Consider the following 22,511-nt stretch of genomic DNA (forward strand, 5'->3'; position numbering starts at 1 on the left):
CTGCTAGAGGGCAGTAGTGAGCAGCTTGACCCTGACGACCTTCTCAGAGGCCCTTTGGCTCTGGAGCCAAAAAAATTGCTGGCTGCCTGGGTGATCAATCTTTTAAAGTCTTTAGGGCATGTTCTATTGTGCGTTGAACATCATTAATCCAATAGCTTGAGCCTTTTAAAACAGCTACAATATGTTTCTGTGAGGTTTATCATGTGCACTTGGATGAGAAAAGATGCACTACAAAGGGAAGAAATATAAAAATATAAATTGCCTTAGCACAATCCTTTTGTTTGTTCACTGGTGAGTCACTGCTGGATTAGTAACACTGTTATTCTATTCCCATATGACATGAGCTCCTCTTCATATTTATATATGAGCGAACGCAACAGAATGTGAGCTCAGCACTAGAGTACATGCATGCATCATCCACACAACTGAACAACACTAGAGCTGTCAATCAACTGTAATCAATACACTATTTTAATTCATCAAGCAAGCAAGCAGCCATTTGAAGTAGAACTGGAGGTGTATTTAGTTTCATATTGCAGCCAGGCATCTCCCTTGAACTTTGTGCAGCAGAGCTCGGACCAGAAAGTACCTTAGCACTCGAGTTCTGTGTGGCACTTCCTGTTTTGCCCTAAGGAAGATGATCCCCTGGCTTGTCGGCTCCCATACAGCACAAAGGAAATCATTATCCTGTAATTATAGATGGTTAGGAAGAAAATTGGCCATCTCTGTAATCTGTGTAATAACATAATGTGCCACTAGACTCTGTAAGCCCAAACAACTGGGACAGGAGGGGATGCATACTTCATGCTTTTTTTTTCTTTTTTTTTCTCGGACTTGACAATTGACAAGAAACAACTCAAACTAGGGGAGGGAAATGTCAACATGAAAATGTCCAGGTGAAATGCAACAACTTGTTTTTTTTTGTTTTTTTCTTTTAACCTGGTTGTTTTTTCATGTCTCAGCGTCACATCATTACAGCTTAAAAGAAGCATCTGGAAGACATTATGAATCATTGCTGCTCAATGTGGGTGGCATTTCCGAGAGCTAAATTATCTTCCTCCTTTTGCCACCCTTGGTTGCCCGTATAGGTTTGTTTGACTTATGGCAAATTTGAACCAAGTTTTCAAACTTCCAGAGAAAGAAAAAGCACTCATGTCGGATCAGAGGAAGAAAGACGATGCACAAATTGAAAATCCTTCTGACTTCTGAAAATATAGGCTAAATGTTTGCAAAAATGACTTCATTAGGTCAGATTCAGGTCATTGGAAAAGCTTTTTAATGATGAATTTTATGACTGTTAGTTAAATCAGTTCAGGTTAGTACAAGTGGCGTTCTTGATCCAAAGTCTTCCCAGCACAGAGGGAAGTGTGCGTGAGTTGGGGGGGGTCGTGGTCATCCTCTAACCCCTTCTTGGCACCAGGACATACTTTGTGTTAATAAAGTACATGTTGCTGGATGAAGACATTCTGCCCTCCACTCGTCTAGTCTTTCTCCTTCATCTGGTAGAGAATCATGACCTCAAGGTATTGTCTAAGACCCATATTAAATCACATATTAACCAACTGTGCAATGAGTAGGTTGCAACTGCTTTAATATCCAAGCTGCCCCCTCCCCACCCTCCTCCTGCCCTGGCCCTCTCTGCCCCATTTAGAGCTGGGTATGGTCTTCTGCAGAGCTGCTCCCCCTGCACCCTCCTCACCACAACAGATAAGAGGGGTTTATATTTATTTATTTGTATATTCAAAACTACAAAGAGTGTGTGTCTGATGTGGTTTTTTGGGAGATTTCCATGTGGTATATTTGTGCAACAGCAGCGTTAATGGGATAGAGTTTGCAGGTTATCTGTGACATTTTCAAAAATCCAACCAGACAGATAGACAGAAATACAGATAAACAGATGGATCGAGCTCAGTCTGGGCCCCTTCGTGTTGTTTTGGTGTCTGAAAATAGCTCCGGAGTGTCGTGGTGTTGTCACACAGGTGTGAAGCACCGTGCTGAGCCGGCCGTGGGTCATTACGGCCCCAATCCGCTTTCATCTCCGGAGAAGTCGTGATGTGACGGGCGGCGTGTGAAGCAGGGGACTGTGCCTGCCGTGGGCGTGGGTGGAGGTCTATTATCTGACCTGATATTCACGGGGACGAGCGTGAGCACATGCACGCACATAGCCTACAGTACAAAACCCATGCGCACTCCGATGTGGGCCTAAAGGTGAAGGTTTAATAACCTAAACAAGAAGAATGAGATCGGAAAAGAGATAATTGAGCCTTCAAAATAAAAGCTTCAACGACATGAAGTAGGACTTAATTTATTAGGTGTGTCAAGATTCAAGAATACTCTTCATACTTACAATGAGCCTCTTTATATAGGCTATCCAGAATAGGCTAGCCTACCTAAATAAAGTGAAATTAAAAATAAAAACAAAATTAAGAGAAAAAAAACAGGACTAAATGAAAATCATGATAGTTATAGTTAGGCTACTTGTGAAGAGTAAAGAGGCCTAATTAAGAGTCTTATTTTGAAATTTCATTTTTATTCTCTCTCTCTGAGAGTGTGAACTGAACAGGGTGAGGGAGGGTGAGCAGAGGGGGGGCAGCGGGGGAGGGCAGCGCAATAAAGAGCTCCAGCAGCCCGTCAGTCGGAGGTGTGGATACAGGACGGAAGAAAGAGAAGTAGCTAGAGAGAGAGAGAGAGGCAGCAGTGAAAGACGCTGCCCGTCGTCCACACGTGGAGGAGGCGGAGGAACAAACGGAGCGTCAGCCCGGAGGAGGGGGAACAACTAACCCCGAAGTCAGGACGTAGGAGCCCGCTGCTGCTGCTGCTGCTGCTGCTGGCTGTCGGGGAGTGGGACACAACAACAATGCTCCACGAGGAGCCCCATAGGTGACCGCGGAGGGATACACATTACACACGCTTTCTCCGAGCTCCTGTCACCCGGTCGAGGCGGAAAAACAAGGCGGAAAGTGGGCGCAAGCGGTGTGAGAGAGAGAGAGAGGGGTCATGGAGAGGCGGAGGAGGACGCAGGCTGGGAGATGGAGGTGGCTGAGGAACTCGCTGCTGCTCTGTTTATTCACCGGTGAGTCTAGTGGTTTTATGGTTGTTGTTTTTTTTTAACACACCTTTAATTAGACTTTAATGCCTCTTAGTTGTGTTTGTAATGAATGTAGAGGCTGTCGGATATCACAGCGCTGGGAAACAATGAGTGACAGACAGGATGTAAAAACTGCTGGAAACTTTTCACGAGTCAAGTCTGAGCTACGGTGCTGCAGAGAGAGAGAGGGAGAGGGGGGGGGAGGAGGAGGAGGAGGAGGGGGGTGGGGGGTTATTAGTTGGTGGTGTTGGGTGTATGTGTGTGAGGGGGTGGGTAGGGGTGGGGGGGGTGAAGGACATACTGCCATTGTCTCCCAGGCTGTGGAGAGACAGGAGCCAGGACCTCTGAGGACCACCCAGTCAGAGCACAGCAGAGGTCTGCTGATGGGACCTCCCTATGGCCATTTACATGTTAATAACTGCCTTTTAAGCTGGGAGGTAGTGTTACATTAAAAAAGGGAGGGTTGCCTGTGACCTCCATGTGTAGCCTAAAGCATATCACAAAAAACATGTTTTCATTTCTATTTATCTCATTTTAGAAGAAAAAAAAGTGTTTTCTCCTCTGTTTCCTGAAGTCAGCGCTCCGCTCTCTTCTCTTTCCTATAGTTTTCTACCTACCAGTGTCTGGAAATGTGGCCAAATGCCTCCAGGCACACATCATTTTGAGTGTGAGTGATTGCTGAGAGAAAGCAGATCCTTAGCAAAGACACACACACACATGTGCAGACACACACACATGTGCACACACGGCTTGTTTTCTTTGCAGCAGCGTCCTTCATTTGAAGTGTGTGGTATTGTGAAAGACTTCAACCTTCCAGGTGACGGCAGGAGAAGACGCACGAAACTCGCAGGGTCTGTGGCGGAGGTGGAGGTGGAGGCTCGTGTCATGGCAGCAGGTTGAGACGAGTACACAGAGAGACACAGCTGTGTGTACAATGCTTTTGAATGTGGAGATTTGGGCTGAGAGTGAATCACATCCATCGCACAAACACACAGAGCAGAGCAGATCCTGCAACTGCCAGCACCGGTGTACGAGTGGCAAATGTTATTTATCCTGATCTGACCCCTCACAAACAGCATGACAGTCACACTGCTGCCCACTCCAATGACCTCCCACTCAGAAAGTAATTAATTCAACAGCCGGATCACTGTGGCTCCAGATTTCACTCAGTTTTAAAGTCGCTCCATCTACTTTTAATAATTGCCACTCACATAGACCGAGGCTGGTGTATCCTTACTTCTAGTCTGGATCCTCCATGTCCCATAATGCAAATCTCTTCCCATGCTATTCAAATCCCCATGCCCACAGTTTGCAAACATCTGTTTTTGTCTTCTTCATTAGTTCTGCAGCTAGAAATCATTTTGATCATAGATTTATTTTCTCAAAGCTGGAAGAAAAACCAGTGTGAAAAACAGTAAAAAAAAAAAAAAACAAGAGTATTGATTTTCTTTATTTTACATGAAGGAAAGCAGCAGATTCACATGAGAGAAGTTGTAACCACTGAATATTTGTCACTTCTGATTGGAAAATAACTCAAACGATTGACCTACTTTCAAAAGATTCTGCAGATTGACTCAGACAAACTGGTTTTAGGTGAAATCAAAACATTGCAGTGCTGTGTGTGTGTGTGTGTGTGTGTGTGTGTCATTGATCCAAGACAAAAAGCTGCTCATTTGCTCCTGAGCTCTGAGGTCGATCAATGGGCCGAGTTCCTTCCATGTCCCATAATAGATAATCGACACGTCGCCCGACAGAACGAATCCACCAGAACCACCACACTCATCTGTGTCATCAAAGTTGAAAAAGAACAAGGTGACGAAACGTGTCCCGGACTCGTTATCTATCTCATCTTAGGTAACAACGTGCTAATTTTCCAGGCTGTGTCATGCAGTCGTCTGTTGGACTCAGCCAGTTCGCTGCCTACAGTGTTTGATTCAGCTGGTGGCCCATGTGGGCTGACTCGCTGCCTCAGTCAGCCCCGGACGTGGAAAAATAAATCATGCATGTCGACTATTAACGCAGTGAGATGCCGCATAGCAATCACATGGCAACGGCTCCTTGTTGCCATGTGATCTTTGTCCTATATATTCTATATACAATGAGATCAGAAAGATCTTTAGAGGTTGAGAAAACAATCAAAGTGTAATTTAAACATTTGTGTTGCAGGGGGAAACTTACTCCAAAGCTGTACTTGAAAGAAGAAATGGAAAGCTTATTTAAATCTCCCTTCGGCTGTAATTTGTGTACTGATCTGACAGATATTTAAAAACTCTTAGATTTGGTTATACAGGCCAGCAGGGGGTGGCTGGGTTTATTCGAAACCAAATCCAATGTCCCTGTGTGCATACATCAGACATCTTTTATTTTATTTCCCCCCCAATTGCGCCACAGGTACTGATAGCTTCTTTTTTTTCTTGAAAAGTGCCTCTCTGCTTCTCTGAGGTCATAATAAATCAACTGTCTTGATGCTTTGAAACTCTTTGAAGTCATAAATAGATGCCGCTGGTTGAAGTTGTGTGCTTTGAGGTTTGTTCATGAAAGATTTCATTATAGCGTTCAAGTTGTTTGTTCATCCAGAGGTGGTGGGGGGGGGTTTAAAAGGGTCCTCGCATAACAGGACCTGACGTAATGGTTTCTTTTCTTATTTGGCATCAACATGAAGTGTATCATATAACCCTGTGATTGTGAAAACGCTGGTGACTTCCTGCACGACAGATTCTCAGGAGTGTGTGTGTGTGTGTGTGTTGCAGGTGGCGCTGAGGCCCAGTGTGAAGGCTGCATAGAGTACTGCTGCGACGGATCGCCGCCGTTCTGCTGCTCCTACTACGCCTACGTCGGGGATGTCCTCTCGTAAGTTGTCGCACACTTTTTTGGCAATTTTGACGTTCAGATGTTTAGTTTAGTTTATTTCAAACCAGACCATAATAGACACAATTCGACAAAACTGTTAACAGAACAAGAACAACCAGACATAACAAACAATAAATCAATACAGTAACAGTACAGTTAGAAGGGGATGGATGAAGCATAGCATTTACATTTCCATCCCCAAGTAGTAGAGGTACCATTACCATTGACAAATCTGGTTGTCAGGCTCTTTCATGAAGATGAAACGGATGATTCAAGGTTGCGGTGTGGCTGCCCACACATCAGCAACCTTGGTGGGTAAAAAGCCTCAAAACCAGACCAGTTTTTCCCCTCTCTGCTCTGAATCAAATACAGAAACATCAAAAACTGCCTCACATGACTCTACACAGCCACTCTGCTCTTTTCCTTTTTTGCTGATCTCAATGAAATTTAAGAGACTGATGAGGAAGAGCGTTTGTTCTCATGTATTTCAGTGGAGTTGATCTATAGGTTTGGTGCGTGAGCTTCAAGTGAGAGAGGAGGACTTACTAACTAACTGACATACCAGCTGTCTCTGGATGTGCCAGAGGAGCCTTCTGAAGATCTGACCTTTTGACCTCCCCCTCAGATGATTCAGCACAGCTGCTTTAACACTTTCACATGGCTCCCAGGCGTCAGGCGTTTCCTTTCAGAAAAGCCGGGTCTCAGCGATACGTTAACGATCTGTGTCTGTTTGTTGCTGAATTGGTGTATTTACACTTGTGTATTTAAGGGAACATCTTGAATCGAGTTGGATGGAGTCGGTTTGCTGCTCCTGAAAGCGGCGAGGCGTGAATGTGGCCCGCTGACTAACGCTGAAGACGTAACAAACCTGTTAATGATGCCTGTTTCTCTATTTTACAGTGCCAGTTCACAGACTCCTCTGCACATACATCACACAGCCGAGTTACATCAGACGCTGCAGTCCAAGTCCACGTATCGGTAGCGTGTCTTGTCTGAGACAGCTGCCTCCCCTCACACTTGGCCGGGTGGTGGCTCACAATGTGTGTGTGTGTGTGTGTGTGTGTGTGTGTTTCAGGGGCACTGCCATCTCCGGCATCGTTTTCGGCGTGGTGTTTCTGATGGGGGCGGTGGCGGCCTTGTTTCTGTGCGTGTGCATGTGCATGAAGAACGGGCGTGGCGCGCGGGTCGGCGTGTTCAGCACCTCCTACATCAACACTGTGACCCAGGGATATCCAGGTGGGTCTTCAGGAACACACACACACCAAAACACACTTTTAAAGGATTATACATGAGCCATAAACATTGCTATCACTACATAGCCCGTGTTCGCATTCACATCTGTTTACTGAACAGTCAAACTTAATCCCTGTCCTCATTGGCGACTAAGTCTTATTTTGATAACTACAGTAGAAGACAGATAAACCATCTAAAGCCGTACGTTTGGTGGCTTATACAGAAGAATATTGTGTTGTTTTTGGATTACATTTGTATTTTAGGAAACTACGATGGACTATTTTCTGATTTCTGAAGATGTATAACTTGATTCATTCAGAAAATAATAAGACAATTAACTGACAGACATTTTTACTAGTGGGTTTATGGTGACACGTCACACAGAGTGAAACATTACACACTGTGCTGGAGTGTAATCGTATCTCCTGCCCTCAGGCTGTCAGAAATGAATAAAAGAGATGTAAAAAAAAAAAAAAAAGAATAATAATAATGGGTGTATGGTGTCACAGGGTTGACCATAGTTCATGACGCCACCAGAGAGCTGATTGTTCTTCAGCATGTAAAGGCTTCACATTATCTCCATTGAGCCATGAGAGCGCTGTTCTGACATAACCAGCCTTTCTGACATTCACATATCATATCGCTGCTTTTGTAATTCCTACGTCAGGCATGTCCTCCACTCTCTGTCTCACATCTGTTACATCCTGTTCCCACTCGAGGGCGAGCCGGCAGCTAACGGTGCGACCATGTTTTGTTTTCCTCGCAGGTACTTTGTCTGCACGTCATAGTCGGTAGCATGTAAACTCTCTGCAGCTCCGGGAACGCTGCTGTTTTTCTTTTTTTTTTCTTGCTGGGTCTCATCATTTATTCATCACGTTTCATTCTCCTCAGTGTATCGCCTTCATGCAACACTGGACCGCCACTCTTCGCTCTGACCTGCAGCTCTGATCACGTTTCATAAACATACAAAGCAATGCGGCATGAATTATGTAGCTATAGCGATATGAATTATTTTGTATTTTAACACTTGGATGTTGAAATGCTGTTGTGCCATTTTCCCTTTCTCACTACCACAAGTTTGAACAACTTAACATCAGCAGTGATCACCCTGAAACAAAGTCTCTCCTCTCACTTGTAAGATGGCGAATTATTCATCATATAGTGATAGAAATGTGAGGTTTAATTTGACCAACATCATTGATTTCCTCTTCCATATTGACTGCATTTTTTTCCGTAAATAATATCATATAATGATAATAAAAAGTATCCCCCAGGTTGAAGTGATGCATTGTGGTCCAAAAACTACTCCCTCCCTGGGGCAACATTTTTTGACCTTCTGTTTTCAAGTCGCTCCCTCTTATGGTTGCAGTTCCTTAGTTCCTCCACTAGAGGGTGCAACCATCCCATCAAACTGTTATGAAATGAGGGCAGGTATCCTGAGTTTAAAAGGCCTCATTCACCTTTAAACACTCAAACAATGTGAGCTTTCAGGAGCAAATAGAGGATTTAAACCCTAATGTTTTCTGTCTCTTCCCCTCAGGTCCTCCACCTCCGTACACCTATGACTACGAGATGTACCCTCCCTCTCTGCGCCCCCCACCTTACACCCCAACTCAGCCCCGGCCTGACAACTACTCCCCTCCTCCTCCGTACCCCGGCTGCACCCGCAAGTGAATCTCTGCTGCACAGTTCATCCAAAGGAAACTGTCATGGCCTGGTTTCTCACACCTGAAGACGGCTCTCCACCTCAGGCCTCTGATAATGAGCCATGGTGTTGCATATTTGGATGAAAGACAATTCAACATGAGGCCCAGTGCAATTTTGTTCAGCAGGAGTCCGGACTAAAGTGTGGGATGGGGGAAGAAATAATAATTTAACAAGCTGTGGGTCAGGATGCCCGTCAAGGGCCACAACATGTGCACGCCCTGATAACTGTAAGCAGCCGTGCTAGCCTGTGGCTGGTACTTTTCCCCCCACTAATAACCAATATCCTTATCCGTTCCCGCCTGTGCACATCAAAGGCAGCGTACGGCTTTGATGAAGGTGAGGACTACTTTTGTCAGCGTGGAAGAGGAAACTCGCAGGAGACAAGCCTGTCCAGGAGACAATGTAGTTATTAAAAACCTGATGTATGCCTGTGAATGATGATGATTAAAGCCGTTTTTAAACAAGTCGGGTCAGGAGCTGTCATGTGTAGATACAGAGACTTGAATATAATGCATAATAATACTGACCTGAATGACATGGACAACTTGAAAGCAGTGGGTTTATTGCCTTACTTGAAACAATGTGAGTGGGGGGGGGGGGGGGGTCGCATTATGTTCAGCTGAACCAAAATGACTTCTCTTATGAAAAGGAAAAATATTTAAATCTTTTGCCTTTTGTGAGATTCTTTTGTGAAAACTGTAAATTTGAATCATTTGTGACTGAGAAGTGGATTTAACCTCACCAACTGTGCTCTGTATGTGTGTATGTGTGATTCATGTAATGGATGATGACTATGAATGATGGAAGAGGTTGAACTGTATTAATCATGAGTCAGGTAAATGATTTTTTTTTTTTTTTTTAATGAATCTTACTGTTTCAATGGTGGTGTTGTAAATTAAAAATGTTATTAAAACGTGACTCCCTTTTTTCTTTTTTTAAAAAGGACAACTTAAAACGACAATTTGTGTTTTATTTGTGATGATTAAACTGCGTGTGTGTGTGTGTGTGAGAGAGAGAGAGAGGGAGGGATATTGAGTGTGTGTGTGTTAATCCCACTCGGCTGTGGTCAGGTGATCCCGGCGCTGAGCAGCTGTGCAGCCTCGGTATCACTCACCATCAGACAACGGGAGTCACCGGCGCTGCTCAACGCTCTCAGTTTCTCACCCGACAGCAAACGTCTCACGGCGGAGAATCGGCGAAACGCTGCTTTTGTGTAGGAGCGTCGTGTCAGCGAAACGACATGGGGGACCGAGTAGCTTTACTGCTGCTGGCTGTGGCGGCTTCGGCTCTGGCTGCTGAGGTAAGGAAAAAAACATTTTTTTGTGTGTGTATAATGTGTGTGTGAGAGAATTTGTAGTATTTTCCACCATATTGTGTAGTCAGCCCAGCCGAGACAAGCTAGCTACCGTTAGCAACCACCGAGTCGGAAGAGGAGCACCTGTCCCTTCAAAATTAAAGCTCGGAACATGTTAGAGGGGTGAAAGGGGACTTAATTCATTGTTAAGCAAATTGAAATATATCATTTTAAGTTACCAATTCAAACAAAGCAGCAAATGTATTACTATGTTGGTATATTCTGACGACGCATTAGGGATACTTGAGCGAAAAAATGCAAGTCGTGTTACTAATCGTTTTATATTGAAGGTCTCGGCCGGAAATGCTATTGAAGAACGAAGCTAACTTGGCAGTGATTGTTAGCACTTGGACGTTTCCAAAAAATCAAGGAATGCGCACTGTTTTCGACAATATCTCGACACCAGTGCGATATATTTTGTTAGTTTGTGACGTTGTGTTTTTTGTAATAAATAGCATAAAGCATAAAATATGGATAAACAACACATATTCGTTTTGAAACCCCCGTTTCGTTGTACTCCATAATGTCTCTTCTCGGGCAAAGTCTCCTGTTAAGCCTGTGGTAACTGATTTATTAACACCGATTAACAATAGACTGAATGTCCGACACCCTTGATTTATAAATCCTGCGCCCGTCATGTTCCCCTTTTTCTTTTGTGTCAAAACGAGAAGCAACTTGCTTTTCTATTATTTAAAACATTACAAGTTACAAGTTAGGTTTGTCAACAAAATGATTTTCCCTCAGAAATACTGTGCGTTGTTACCCAATGTTGCCGTTATGGAATGGTTATTTACTGTCCATTTGTGTAAATCAAATGTGGTTAAAGTCATTAGAGTAAGAAGATTATAGGCGTATTATTACATTTTCCATATCCCCAGGGCTAATATTATGGGGGTGGGCGTGTTTTGGGAATGATAATAAGTCAATAAGGCGTATTTCCGTGTCGTAACGAATACTTGAAGCCAGATTCTGGGTTTTAAATGACATAAACGAAGTCGTGAATATCACCTTTACATACGGGCAAAAACTAACATTAACGCTCTCCCACATATTTCAGTCGGATGGTAGAGAATAGAGAAGTAAGATGGCGGCGGTGCACTGCAGCATTTATCGAGGGTCGGGAAACTGGGAAGCCAACAGGAGCTTTGATCATCACTGCTGCTTTTTCCACACTCGTTTCGTATCTATTGTGAAGCCTGGTGTGATAATAGCCATATTAACAACATAAGGCATCCATGACAATGCCACTACACTGGGCGTAGTTTCACAGAATGACTCCTCATCCATTTTTCAGGCGTCTTCTTCACCAAAGAACACCGCTTTGTGAAAACACACTGCAAAAAATATCTATTTTTAACATGTCATTTACTTGATCTTGAAGTAATATGCATCTAAAATGTGAGAGTTTGCATTTATTGAATCAAAATCCAGGCGTTTCCAAGATATATTGAAATGTCGTGTCATCATTTTCACTTGTGTAATGATTTCATTTGGATAATCCAGTGAAGCGTCACTTCTCCTTTTTTTTTTTTAGGCTAGGTACTAAAATGTATATGAAGTAAATTCCCCAAACAACTCAGGCATCGTTTGACTCAAGGGGGATTTCCCTCAAAAAGGGGAAGTTTCACCTCTTTTGTTAACTGGTTATCACTTGATGTACTGGTGCACCTCTTAACTTAGGGTGGATATTATTTACAGTGTGGCCTTGTTGGGAGATAAATTACACATTCCTGTGACCACCAGTAGCCACGCATTGTTTCACATAGGACCTGCAATTGTGGCTGAGGAGCAGCTGCAGCTTTGGGATCTCCAGTTGGAGCCTTTATGGCCTTTAAAGGTGTTATTGAAATAGATCAATCATGCCAAACAATGGCCGTTAGGCTCCATTCAATCCAATTGGTTTGGATGTCTCAGCCCTGAAATGAATCAGGTGAAATGCTGCTGCTGCTGCTGACCTCCTTGGTTTCCTGCACGTAGCCTATAATCAGTGCACTTGGGATGAATAGTTTGGGCTCTTCATCAAGCAAACCGTCGGCTTTGTTCATAATCCGTTGCTTACATTGCTTGAGACAATCTTTACCCTTTGAGCCCGGTATTTACATTTATCAACATCAAAGGCAGAAGTGATGAAATGTGATAGAAGATAGAAGAAGTAGCTTAAAATTTTGAGGAATAATGCCAGCGAGATTAAATCAGACTTGAAAACGAGACGCTGGCAAGTTTTTGATCTTGTTAGGGCTTGTTAATAGTCTTCATTAGTGCCCCATGCAAACACACACTTCTAAACACACAGCTCGAGGAAGCTGCTTTTTCCTGACGGGCCCGCCCTGTACACGCAGGCTGTGGTGTGCAGCGTGGGAGTTGGATGCCAGCCTTTGTGTATTTGTAAATCCTTGGGAAATGGCTCTTGGATGGGTGCAGGCAGTCTGTTTGTGTGCATACTGCAGTCTTTCAGCCTGGGGCGGACTAGCCCTCTCCCCTTATTAGCGAGCCTTAATGCCATTATGGCTGTTGGCACCGCCAGCGTTTCTCTCTCTCTGGCACCTTCTCTGCTGCTCACGCTGCAGTTTCAATTCGCTGAAGGAGAATTCCTCAGACACCAATAACATCTCCGATTGCTCTCCACTTCCTTAGTTCACTTTGTATCGTGTCCACTTTCACCTGCATTACCTGTACTTGTATTTGAGGTTGGGATTTCAAAGAATGGCTGTTGACAGGCCTTTGGAGAAAGAGTGAACTTTGTGCTCAAGCCGTGACAGAGGGGGGGAAAAAAGCAACAACAAAAAGTGGAGTGAGTTTGCAGTTGAGAAAACTCTTCATCAAAATTCAGCCTGTTATATGGCTGTGCTGTATTCAGGTCAGCTGAGGCTAACATCAGTGAATAATTCATTGATCTGCTATTGTCACATTTAGGTAATCATTTTAAGGAAAAAAGGGACAAAAGTTCAGTGGGTCTGGCTTCTCGAATGTGAATATTTTCTGGTTTCTTCGTCCCGTGCCTAGTTCCCAATGTGCACATGTGGATTTTGAACCATTTGTTGGTTGAATTGAGACATTTTAAGTTGTCCTTATAGACAAAATAATTGCCAAACTCTGAGATAATGGAAATAGTCTCTGTCCTAGTGAGAACAAGTGTCCTTGCTTTGTTTCATAGTGAATGTTGTCATGATTCAGGACTGAACATCCTCTTCATAATGAAACCTCCTCTCTCTCTCTCCCCAGCACTCTCACTTTGTTTTTTCTCTCGCTCCCCTTTTCTGCTTCTAATTCTTCACATCCAACCAGTGGTGCAAAGAGTTGGCTGTAAAAATCTCCTTGTCCAAACAGCGCGCATTGTCCGTCTTGGTTGTGTCAACAACAACACCACCGCGACCGCAGCGCGCCCCCTCCACTCTGTCTGTCCTGGAGAAAAGAATTCCTGACCTTTTGATACTGTTGTTTCTATTGTCACGGTGCCTGGAAATGGGAGGACGCTGCTGTGCTTGCTGTCTTTTGGAGCCGCCTATGTCCGTCGCTGCTCTGTCTCACCCTAACGACGCTCGAGGTGACACACGGGTTTCCTTGTTAGCGGCGTAAATCAGCCGCTCCTGCGCTTACAGTCTCACCGTTTCTCGTATTTGCGTCTCTCTCTTATGTCTTCTTTGTGTTTTTCCTTCTAAAACTGCAGCATCCCCCCTTTTTAGAGGCATGGTAGGAATTTGGCGGGGCTGATTTCAGCGGTAACAGACCAGGACGTAGCTCAAATGCCTGCTTTGTGCAGTGCGACCTCTGAATGAAACTCTGCTGATAAACACCAGAAGGTTTGGTCCCATCCAACAAGCATCTCTTAGCTTCATGGAAATGGAGATTATCGATAATACTCTACTGTAAGCAGTACAGGCTAAAGTCTGACATGCTGGTCAATGGCCATGTCTTTTTTTAACAGTATCGATGATCGCCAGATGACCTGGGATCAGGATCCAGTCCTGAACCCCATTGACTGACTGTCGTAAAGGGATACAGTGCCAGACAGATGTTGCAAGGAAAATCCCTTTAAATGGGTGTTATGTCTGTTGGGTTGTGTTAAAATCTGGCACTTTCTCATCAATGAAAATTATACATCTTGTGTAGGACATATTAACACCCATTAACGAGACTCCTCCTTCACCTCTTCCTCTCATAATTAGCTCTCATAGGTCAAACTTGTACACATCGCCAGCTTTACTCCCCCCCATCCTCCCTCCCACTTCTCATATGAGAGCAACTCTCCCACCAGCCGGCACCATTCATCACCATCGGACTGTTATTTCCATCGGTAAATATCAGCAGTGCGCCACAAAGAAGACGCGCTCTTCATTCCACCGTTGCTGACTAAGCAGATGTTGATACACAATCTGAATAATAAAGCGCAAAACAAGTCGCCCTGACCTGCGCAATTACTCAGCAGCGGCAGCAATGGCGGCGTTGCAGGGTGCATCCAGCTCTCACTCCATCAGTGAGGAGGCTGCACAAAGCCTCCATCTGGAAGCATCTCCCTGCTCATCGCTTAAGGAAGGCATCATTGCTGCAGTGCTGCTAACGCCAAGCCAAGTGTCGGTGTCTTGGATACGCTTATGTGTGTGTGTGTGACTGACCTTCTGTTGATCAATACTCTGATAATCTTGCGGAAGGCCAATACAATCAGTCACGTTTTAAGCTCATTGATTATCAGTGTTTGATGGATGGGAATTCCACACCCATATGACTAACAGATGTTCATCAGCGTTTTATAAAAACGAGTTATAACATCTCGGGTCATGACTCAGACCGTGTAACGGCGCAGCGGAGGCTTGTGTGTTCTCTGTTTGTTTGTGTAATGAACCAAGGAAACACCAGCTCACCTCTAAGCTCTAGTCTTAAAGAGAGAGAGGGGGAAGGGAAGGGAGGGGAGGGGGGATGCTCCACCTTTGTGCCAGAGAGAGGTTTGACATTTATCCTCTGTCCTGTGCACTGATCCACACATTCAGTCTGTTGATACTTACGGTGAAAATGGTATTTTCATCCCAAAATAACACGCAGCAAACTGGGTCAGAAAATGCATCTCTCTCATTGTCCAGATGCAAATTTCAGACCATTGTTTTGTATGACTCCCACTTGCCTCTGTAATGTTTCCTGTCTGCCTGTCGGCTGCCAATAAAAACATCTGGACAGACAGATACACATTAAAAGTCTATTATATCTATCTTTGACTTCAACTATATATTTTTAAAGGCCGTTATTGGATTAAATAGTCACTCAGCTCTCTAAATCTAACATGTGCTTGAATTAAACCACAGAAATACTTTGTTGAACCACAGTGGAACTTGACTCTGCTCAATTTTCCTCCACTAGTTTCCATCATTTTCATATTTTCAACCTTTCAGCGCAGCATATTTTTCCATTAGCGCACACATCCATAAAATGCATATTAAGAAACGGCATACCGTATACATCATTGTATATGTATCAACTCATTATCTGTAAAGATTTGGGGAATCTTCCTGGGAAAGTTTATCCGTAACAATGAAGCTGTTTTGTTCCAGCAACTCGATACAATGTCGACACAAAAAGACCCACGAGGGTCCTTGTTTTCGGAGGTTACATCTCCACACTCACAGAGATGATGTCATCCCCCCCTACCGTCCTCTCACATCGCTCTTGCCATGTCTCCACTCACCGTCCTGGGTGTTCAGGGTTGCCATAGCAGTGGAGTCTTCCCCAGGTGCCTGGTACTTGCACTATAATTAGGTCACTGTGTGTTATTTATGTCGTTCTTCTCACTCATTTCTCCCCCTCTCTCTCATTTCTCTCTGTACCCTTTTCCACTGGAATAGTTTCTTCTTTTCTTTTTTCCCCACTGACAGGCTGTGTCATCCATAGAGCATGTCACTGATGTATGGTGTGCTCTCAGCCTGGGATCTACAGTTCAGAGGGTTTGGGGAACTAGTACTCCTTATAATCAGGAGCCACGCCATCCGTTGTAGATGACAAGCTCTCTTGGAGTCCAAGTGTGAAATTGCAACACTTGTTTTAAATGCCAAGTCCCCCCCCACCCCTTCTGTGTGTGTATGTGTGTGGAAGGTGGTCACAGTGGTTGCAAATGAGAGACGTGAGAGATGGGGAACTGTATCAGAAAAGTGGACGGATGTCGCGCTGCTATTTCTGGATCTATTTCCTGCTTGGTCTCCATGATACAAACAGACTTCCTATGTTTGTTCGACAGAAGTGATGCAGATCCAAGCCAAGCGTGTGTGTGTGTGTGTGTGTTTGAGACTGTGAAGCATTGTGTAGGAAACCCCTCATGTTTGAAGTGACAGTATGCTTTGCATGGATCTGAGTCACTTACATTTCCATATGGGATTTGTAAAATTGAAATTTCTCATCTTCCTAAGCTGAAATAAATTGTAATTATCCTGTATGAGTTTAATTATGCTCATGTTTAGTCATTTAACGTATAATTAGATTAATGCTGAATGAAGAAAACAGGTTTGAAGATAATACATTTTCATTGGTGATTGTTTTCCTCAGGGGAAATAGTGAGTGTTTACCTGCCGGGCATGTGTGGAGGCGGTGCTCGTGATCACTAATGATGATTCCAGATATGCGCGCCCATCGGCCCCAGGGCCCTGGTTCACAAACGACTCCTAGTAACACTGATGAAGGATGACCTCAGCTCTCAATACGCCATCAAATCATTGTGGTTCTAGTTTGTACACACATAATGTGAATCAAATCTGGCATTGTCTCAGGGTGCACTTAAATTTATTTTTCCTGCTGTGACATTAATTCCAGTCAACACATTATGAAAATATTGGCATGTTGTGTTTTTTTGTTTGTTTGTGTGCACAATACAGATGACAAATGGTGAAACCCATGTTGTGATGAGACCCTGCTGGGCCAGGAGGATATAGTTGCTGCTGCTGCAGATGCTGCAACTTATGTCTGTTGTTGATTTAAATGCATCCAGTCAGTCTGTCACCGGAGAAGGCGCCAGTAAAACTGAGTTATGTTGTTTTTTTGTGTGTTTTTTTGTTTTTGTGACATGGCCCACTGAGAAAATCTGATGCAAACTGACACAGTCGTTAATGCTGGGGTTTAATGGATATTTGTGTAGAAAAGAAATAGAAATGACGACTGAGCACTGTTCCCCTCCACATTTAACGATCTTTACAACAAGAGGAGAGTAATGCATCTTAGGCAAAAACAGCCTATTAACTCATTGAGTGCCATTGACGTATATATACGTCAATCAAAATCCAACGCTTGAGTGCCATTGACGTATATATACGTCAAATGCAGTTTTCTGCGGCTGGTAAATGGGGGCGCTGTTGCGCACACTGTGAGTAATTTTGGGGCTTCTGGGATGTGGAGAACGAAGAAGACTGTAGATCAGAGCAAGAAGTGAAGAGGAAGGAGAAGACGAGTGCGATCGGTACAGAGATAAAAAAGTTGGGAAAAGTTTCTATTTCTAGAGGAAAACGACGGGCAGAGCCTGGAACAAGTGTAACGTGGAGCTGGAGGAAAGCTTAGCCACGGATGCTATTAGCATAGCTCCAGCATGAAGTGATCGGAGGAGGCAGGAAAGGTAAACTCATCTAGATGATCAGCACCGAAATGCCGAAGCGAAAGCGGATCGCGGAGTCAGTTTCACCAGCTGCTGTAAACCGACGTCGTGACGACGAACCGAGAGATCAGCGCGGTGCGTCGCTGCCGCGGCCGCGTCCAGCAGAGAGGCTGAAGACGCCATGACGTCTCCCTCCCTCCTTCAGAGACGAGGCGAAGCAGCAGCAGGAGGAGAAGTAGGAGAGGGGAGGGGCAGAGAGGGGGAGGGGGGAGGAGAGGAGAGGGTGAGCGGGCAGCAACTGCAGGAGGAGTAGGAGAGCAGGCATCACTCTGCATAGTAGGACTCCTACTTGTTGTATTTTAGTTTTTTTTTTTTTTTGTACAATGAAAAAACATGTGAAATGAAATTTTCAGATGTCTTACATGTTTTTGAAGCCAAAATTAAAACGGATAAATCACTGTTTTTCTTGAGAGACTCTCTTTCACAAAAATGCATTTTTCTCAGCTTTCTAGAAAAAAAGTGGTCTTTTTGGTGCAACCAGGCTCTATTCAACTTAAGATAAATTAAGAATGGAACAAGGTACAAACAAATAGTTTTTCCCTAGTTAAATAGAGAGTCTCCTCTTTCCTTTGAGCTATTTTGTGTTTTCAGAGTCATAATACAAAATATTCTCTTGGTCTTAAAATATTACTCAAAATGCCCCGAAACGCTGGCACATGGCACTGACCATTTTATAAAAGGGCTGGCACTCAATGAGTTAACATATTATCGGGTGAGATTGTTAACAGATTTGCATTGGTCAGTGGTGTGATCTGTGTGTGTGTGCGTGCACACAGCTCCATCTGTGTATGCTGGCCGTCCACCGCAGACTTGATTCCCATCTGCTTATCCAGTGAGGTCAGAGCTAGTTTAACGTGCCGGGACTGAATGAGTCGCCCGTTGCCTTGGATTCATCTTTACACGTGAGGCACACAGACAGACCTGTACTCACACACACACACGCACGCGCGCGCACACACTTCCTGACGAAAGCGAACTCACCAGCTGATGAAATTCCTTCTCCCGGGTGACTCGGATGGCGGCGTGACCGCAGGTTGCCACAGAGATGACAGAGGGAGGTTATGGCAGCAGGCACGTTCCCAGGAGGTTGGAGAGAGGAGACTCCGTTTCCATGGTGATAATTACTAAGGAAACCAAGAGTCCCTCCATCAAGTCTAGACAAATTAAGTGGGCAGAAGTCGGAACAATTTCTCTTACACACTTCTAATCAGATTTTAAGCAGATTTGCCGGAGATGCTAATTCCAGAGGAAGCCCCAAGACAAAAGCTTAATCACATTGAATATGAATAAAGATCATTTCTCAAAGGCAGTCAATGGAAAGTGGTTACGAGGAGAACTGCTGCAGTGAAACTGGGTGTGGCAGCTCTTAACGCTTAATATTTACAGTTTGAGAGGTGAACACTGTGTCAGTTTGACCCCCCTTGCTCCCAAAAAGTCAGGGAATCAATATTTGTCCCAGACTGACTTAGACCTATTGATTTTTTAAAGAAATGCCTGAATGAACATGAAGCAGTGAAGCCTGCATTTCTCAAAGTGCTCAGGTTTCATCATAACCTGTATCAGCTCAGTTTAAACTGTGGAGCCAGGCAGTCACTCCCAGCCTGTAACTGCTTTTATACTTTCTGTCACACATGCAGGAGCAGCAATATACATATATATATATATATATTTTTTTTTTTAAACGAAAGATTTTACATCTGCTCTGTAATTGAACTTGCGGGCCGACAGGGAGTGTAAAAGGAGGGGAAGAGGGTCTGGCAGCCCTGTAATCACTGTAACCCACTGCTTCCCAAACATCCAGCGCAGATCAGTATTACACACACACATCGGAGTGGGATAGCGTCACACACCTACTGCACAAGTCAAGTCAAAGATAATCTGAGAGGTTTAAGTAGCGGCAGGGCCCCGCGTGCTTAGGTGATTTACGCAGTGCGTGTGTACGGGTCGTGCACGTGCCACGTGCGCTGCCGTGTGTCTCGTCAACTGGCCAAGCCTCGCCCAACGCTGTCGTCACATTCCCTCCCCACAGCGATGCGTCCTTTTGCTCAATCCCACCACAAGCGTTTGATTAACGACTCCAAGGACGCAATAGAAGTTTATTATATTGCACAACACATTATCCCACTCATGAGTTTCTATAAAGTCTTTATTCTATTGGCCTAGACTGCGCCAATAGAAGAGAAACAGTGTCGCATGTTGTGTTTACAGAGTGATGTGTGTATCGTAGCCTTTGTTAACCATCACTAACATTCACCAGTTGACATTATCTCGCGTGTGATACAATATGTTGCAGCCAGGACAATAAAGCCTTGTCGTGTTTGCTACTTAGCTGGGATGTAGCTAAAGATGCCTGTGAAAGATGTGTGCTGCAGAGAGAGAGAGAGAGTGTGTGTGTGTGTGTGTGTAGAGCTGCTGCAACACGTCTTGCTCTCCAGGGAGCCTCCCCCTGGGATGAGAGCTGATCTAAGACAACCCCCCCTTCCTCCTCCTCCCCCTCCTCCTCCTCCTCCTCCTTATCCCACCCTTACACCACCTTCACCCAACTCCCCATGGCAGGCCTGGGCAACTCAGATAAGACTGCACAATTAATAGCACCGCAGGACCAGCACCCAAGGGGACACTTCAAAGATTGTTTATGTGTGTGTCTGTGTGTGTGCTTAAGAATGGATTTATTGCAGTTTGTATGCATGTGATGCAATATTTCTCTTTCTGATAACCCCTCATTTAAATGTAATCGGGTAATAAACCTTTTCCCTTTTTTTTTCTTTCCCTCCCTTGCTGTTTATTGCTGCAGATCCCATCTCTGAAAGCAGGGTCTGCTCTCACATATCACTACAAGTCCCTTTACACAATGACTTCTGGATGGGAATGGCCAGGCAATTTACATAAAGGGGGGGTGAAGAAGAGTTATGTCTTTGAAAGTCCCACATGTGAAGTGTCGTGCAGCTGCATGGATTGATGAGAAGAACGGTGGCTCCTCTGAGAGCCGAGCAAATTTGTGTTTTCTGCTGAAGGAGATAGTTAAAAAGGACACGTGATTCCGATTTTTTTTTTCTCCAGAAGTTTCAGGAAGTACGCCTGGAACAAAGTGCGACAGAAATATGTAGGGGATATGTTGGGGGGGAAAAAAGCTAAAATGTCAGGGTAAAAGTTGTTGAAGTGATCCTTTAAGACAGAGCATATGACAGTCAGACACATGAGGATGAGGCAGGATGACGCTGCGGGTGTCTGAAGTTTGCCTGGATGCGATTTGGGTCATGGTTTCCAGCTGTGGAAATGGGTCACCTGTCTGAGATGGGAAGTGTGATTCAAATCACAGTGCGCTCGCTCGCGAGTGAGTGATTTTTGCCCGTCATCCTCCTTGTCGTAGCAAACCACTTTATCAGATTGCCAGTCGCAAATAATCTCGCTTTAATCGCTTTACTACTCCAAAACTTGTACGTTATTGCATTACATTATTAGATTGTTGGTTTGTCTGTTTGTGTGTTTGTCTGTTCTGTCTCTTCTGTTCCTCCCTCGGGGTAAAACAAACTCCATTTCATCCGGAAATTATTACGGCCATGTTGAATGCGTTGTACGGTTTATAAACCAGCACTGCATGTCAAGTTGTAACAAGTTGCACACGGTCTGTGTGCAACTTAATTTCGTGCTCCTATATGGGTCAGCAGGCTCAGTAGCTTTAAGTCTGTATTTTCTTTCTGTGGCTCTTTCTACAAATAGCAGTCGGGTATTTGTTATGACTTTGCTAAAGTGCAATTTTTTTTGCTCTGTTGCTCTCTCTGTTTGTCACAGCGCAGACGTCTCTCATCATCAGCTCGTACCAGTTTTGTAAGTAGAAAGAAACCGGAAGACATTTTGATCAACGCTTCAGTTGCATCACTCGTAATTCCCAGCCGGCAGAGGAAGCACGCCAGGCGATATGTGACTGTGACTCGGCGCGTCTGCCGTCTTTAATTGAACTATCTTCTCGGGGTCAATCTCATACGGCATCAGCTTCCACTCCCCTGGCTTATTCCCCTCGGCCACCGTGATGGCTATCATGCCAGATTGAGAGCAAAGGGGGATATTTCTCCTGACCAGGCTGCCGTCCTAATCCTCAATGCCCAGATTACTGCTCCCTCCCCTGCAGGATGACCGGCTGGCAGACGGGGAGGATAGTGAACCGGGGCTGAGATGGGATAAAGACAGAGAGGCGGAGAGGGGAGGGAAGCCTGGTTTTTCTCGTCCTGTAATGTACATTTGTCTGACACTTTGCCGCTGGTGTGTTTTGCCATTTGTCTGTCTGCTTTTTTTTTTTTAGTCCCATCTGTTGCTGGCTCAGAGATCCCAGCTTCCCAGTCTTGTCACTGGAGCCAGAAGAATCTAAAAAAAAACAAAAAAAACAACCCTCTACTCTTATCTTTTATTTTTGGGAGGATTTGCAAAATGCAAATTGCATGCAATCTGTTATTTCTCCGGTCGTTTGAAGATGTGGCAGGGATGTGTAATGATGGCTTTTGCCCACAGTGTAATCAGTGATGTTAGTGTTTGCCTGGAGGATCTTTCAGGGTTTGTCATGTAACTGAAGTTGAACTCAGAAGAGGCAGACATCCTTTCTCTCTAAACTACCTCTTGTCTGACACCAGCGTTTCCCATCTTTCCTCTATTAAAGCCGTCCC

At 44.5% G+C, this 22,511-nt stretch overlaps 2 protein-coding genes across 2 annotated transcripts in view; both read left to right on the plus strand.

The window, feature by feature from the left end:
* Nucleotides 1–2,997: 2,997 nt before the first annotated feature.
* On the plus strand, nt 2,998–8,845 carry cyyr1 (cysteine/tyrosine-rich 1; the record flags this gene model as incomplete). The annotated part of the gene is made up of 4 exons (XM_083987832.1): nt 2,998–3,073; nt 5,839–5,938; nt 7,014–7,174; nt 8,712–8,845. The coding sequence occupies 4 exons, from the start codon at nt 2,998–3,000 to the stop codon at nt 8,843–8,845; spliced, it is 471 nt and encodes a 156-aa protein (XP_083843958.1).
* A 1,124-nt stretch (nt 8,846–9,969) lies between these two features.
* The window catches only part of appa (amyloid beta (A4) precursor protein a), a 32,854-nt gene continuing 20,312 nt past the window's right edge, over nt 9,970–22,511 (plus strand). Inside the window, exon 1 of the mRNA XM_083985687.1 lies at nt 9,970–10,178. Within this exon, the coding sequence (XP_083841813.1) occupies nt 10,119–10,178 (60 nt within the window). The 5' untranslated portion in view covers nt 9,970–10,118. The remainder of the gene's footprint in view (nt 10,179–22,511) is intronic.

This window comes from Trachurus trachurus (genome assembly GCF_905171665.1).
Source record: "Trachurus trachurus genome assembly, chromosome: 2".
Classification (NCBI taxonomy): Eukaryota; Metazoa; Chordata; class Actinopteri; order Carangiformes; family Carangidae; genus Trachurus; species Trachurus trachurus.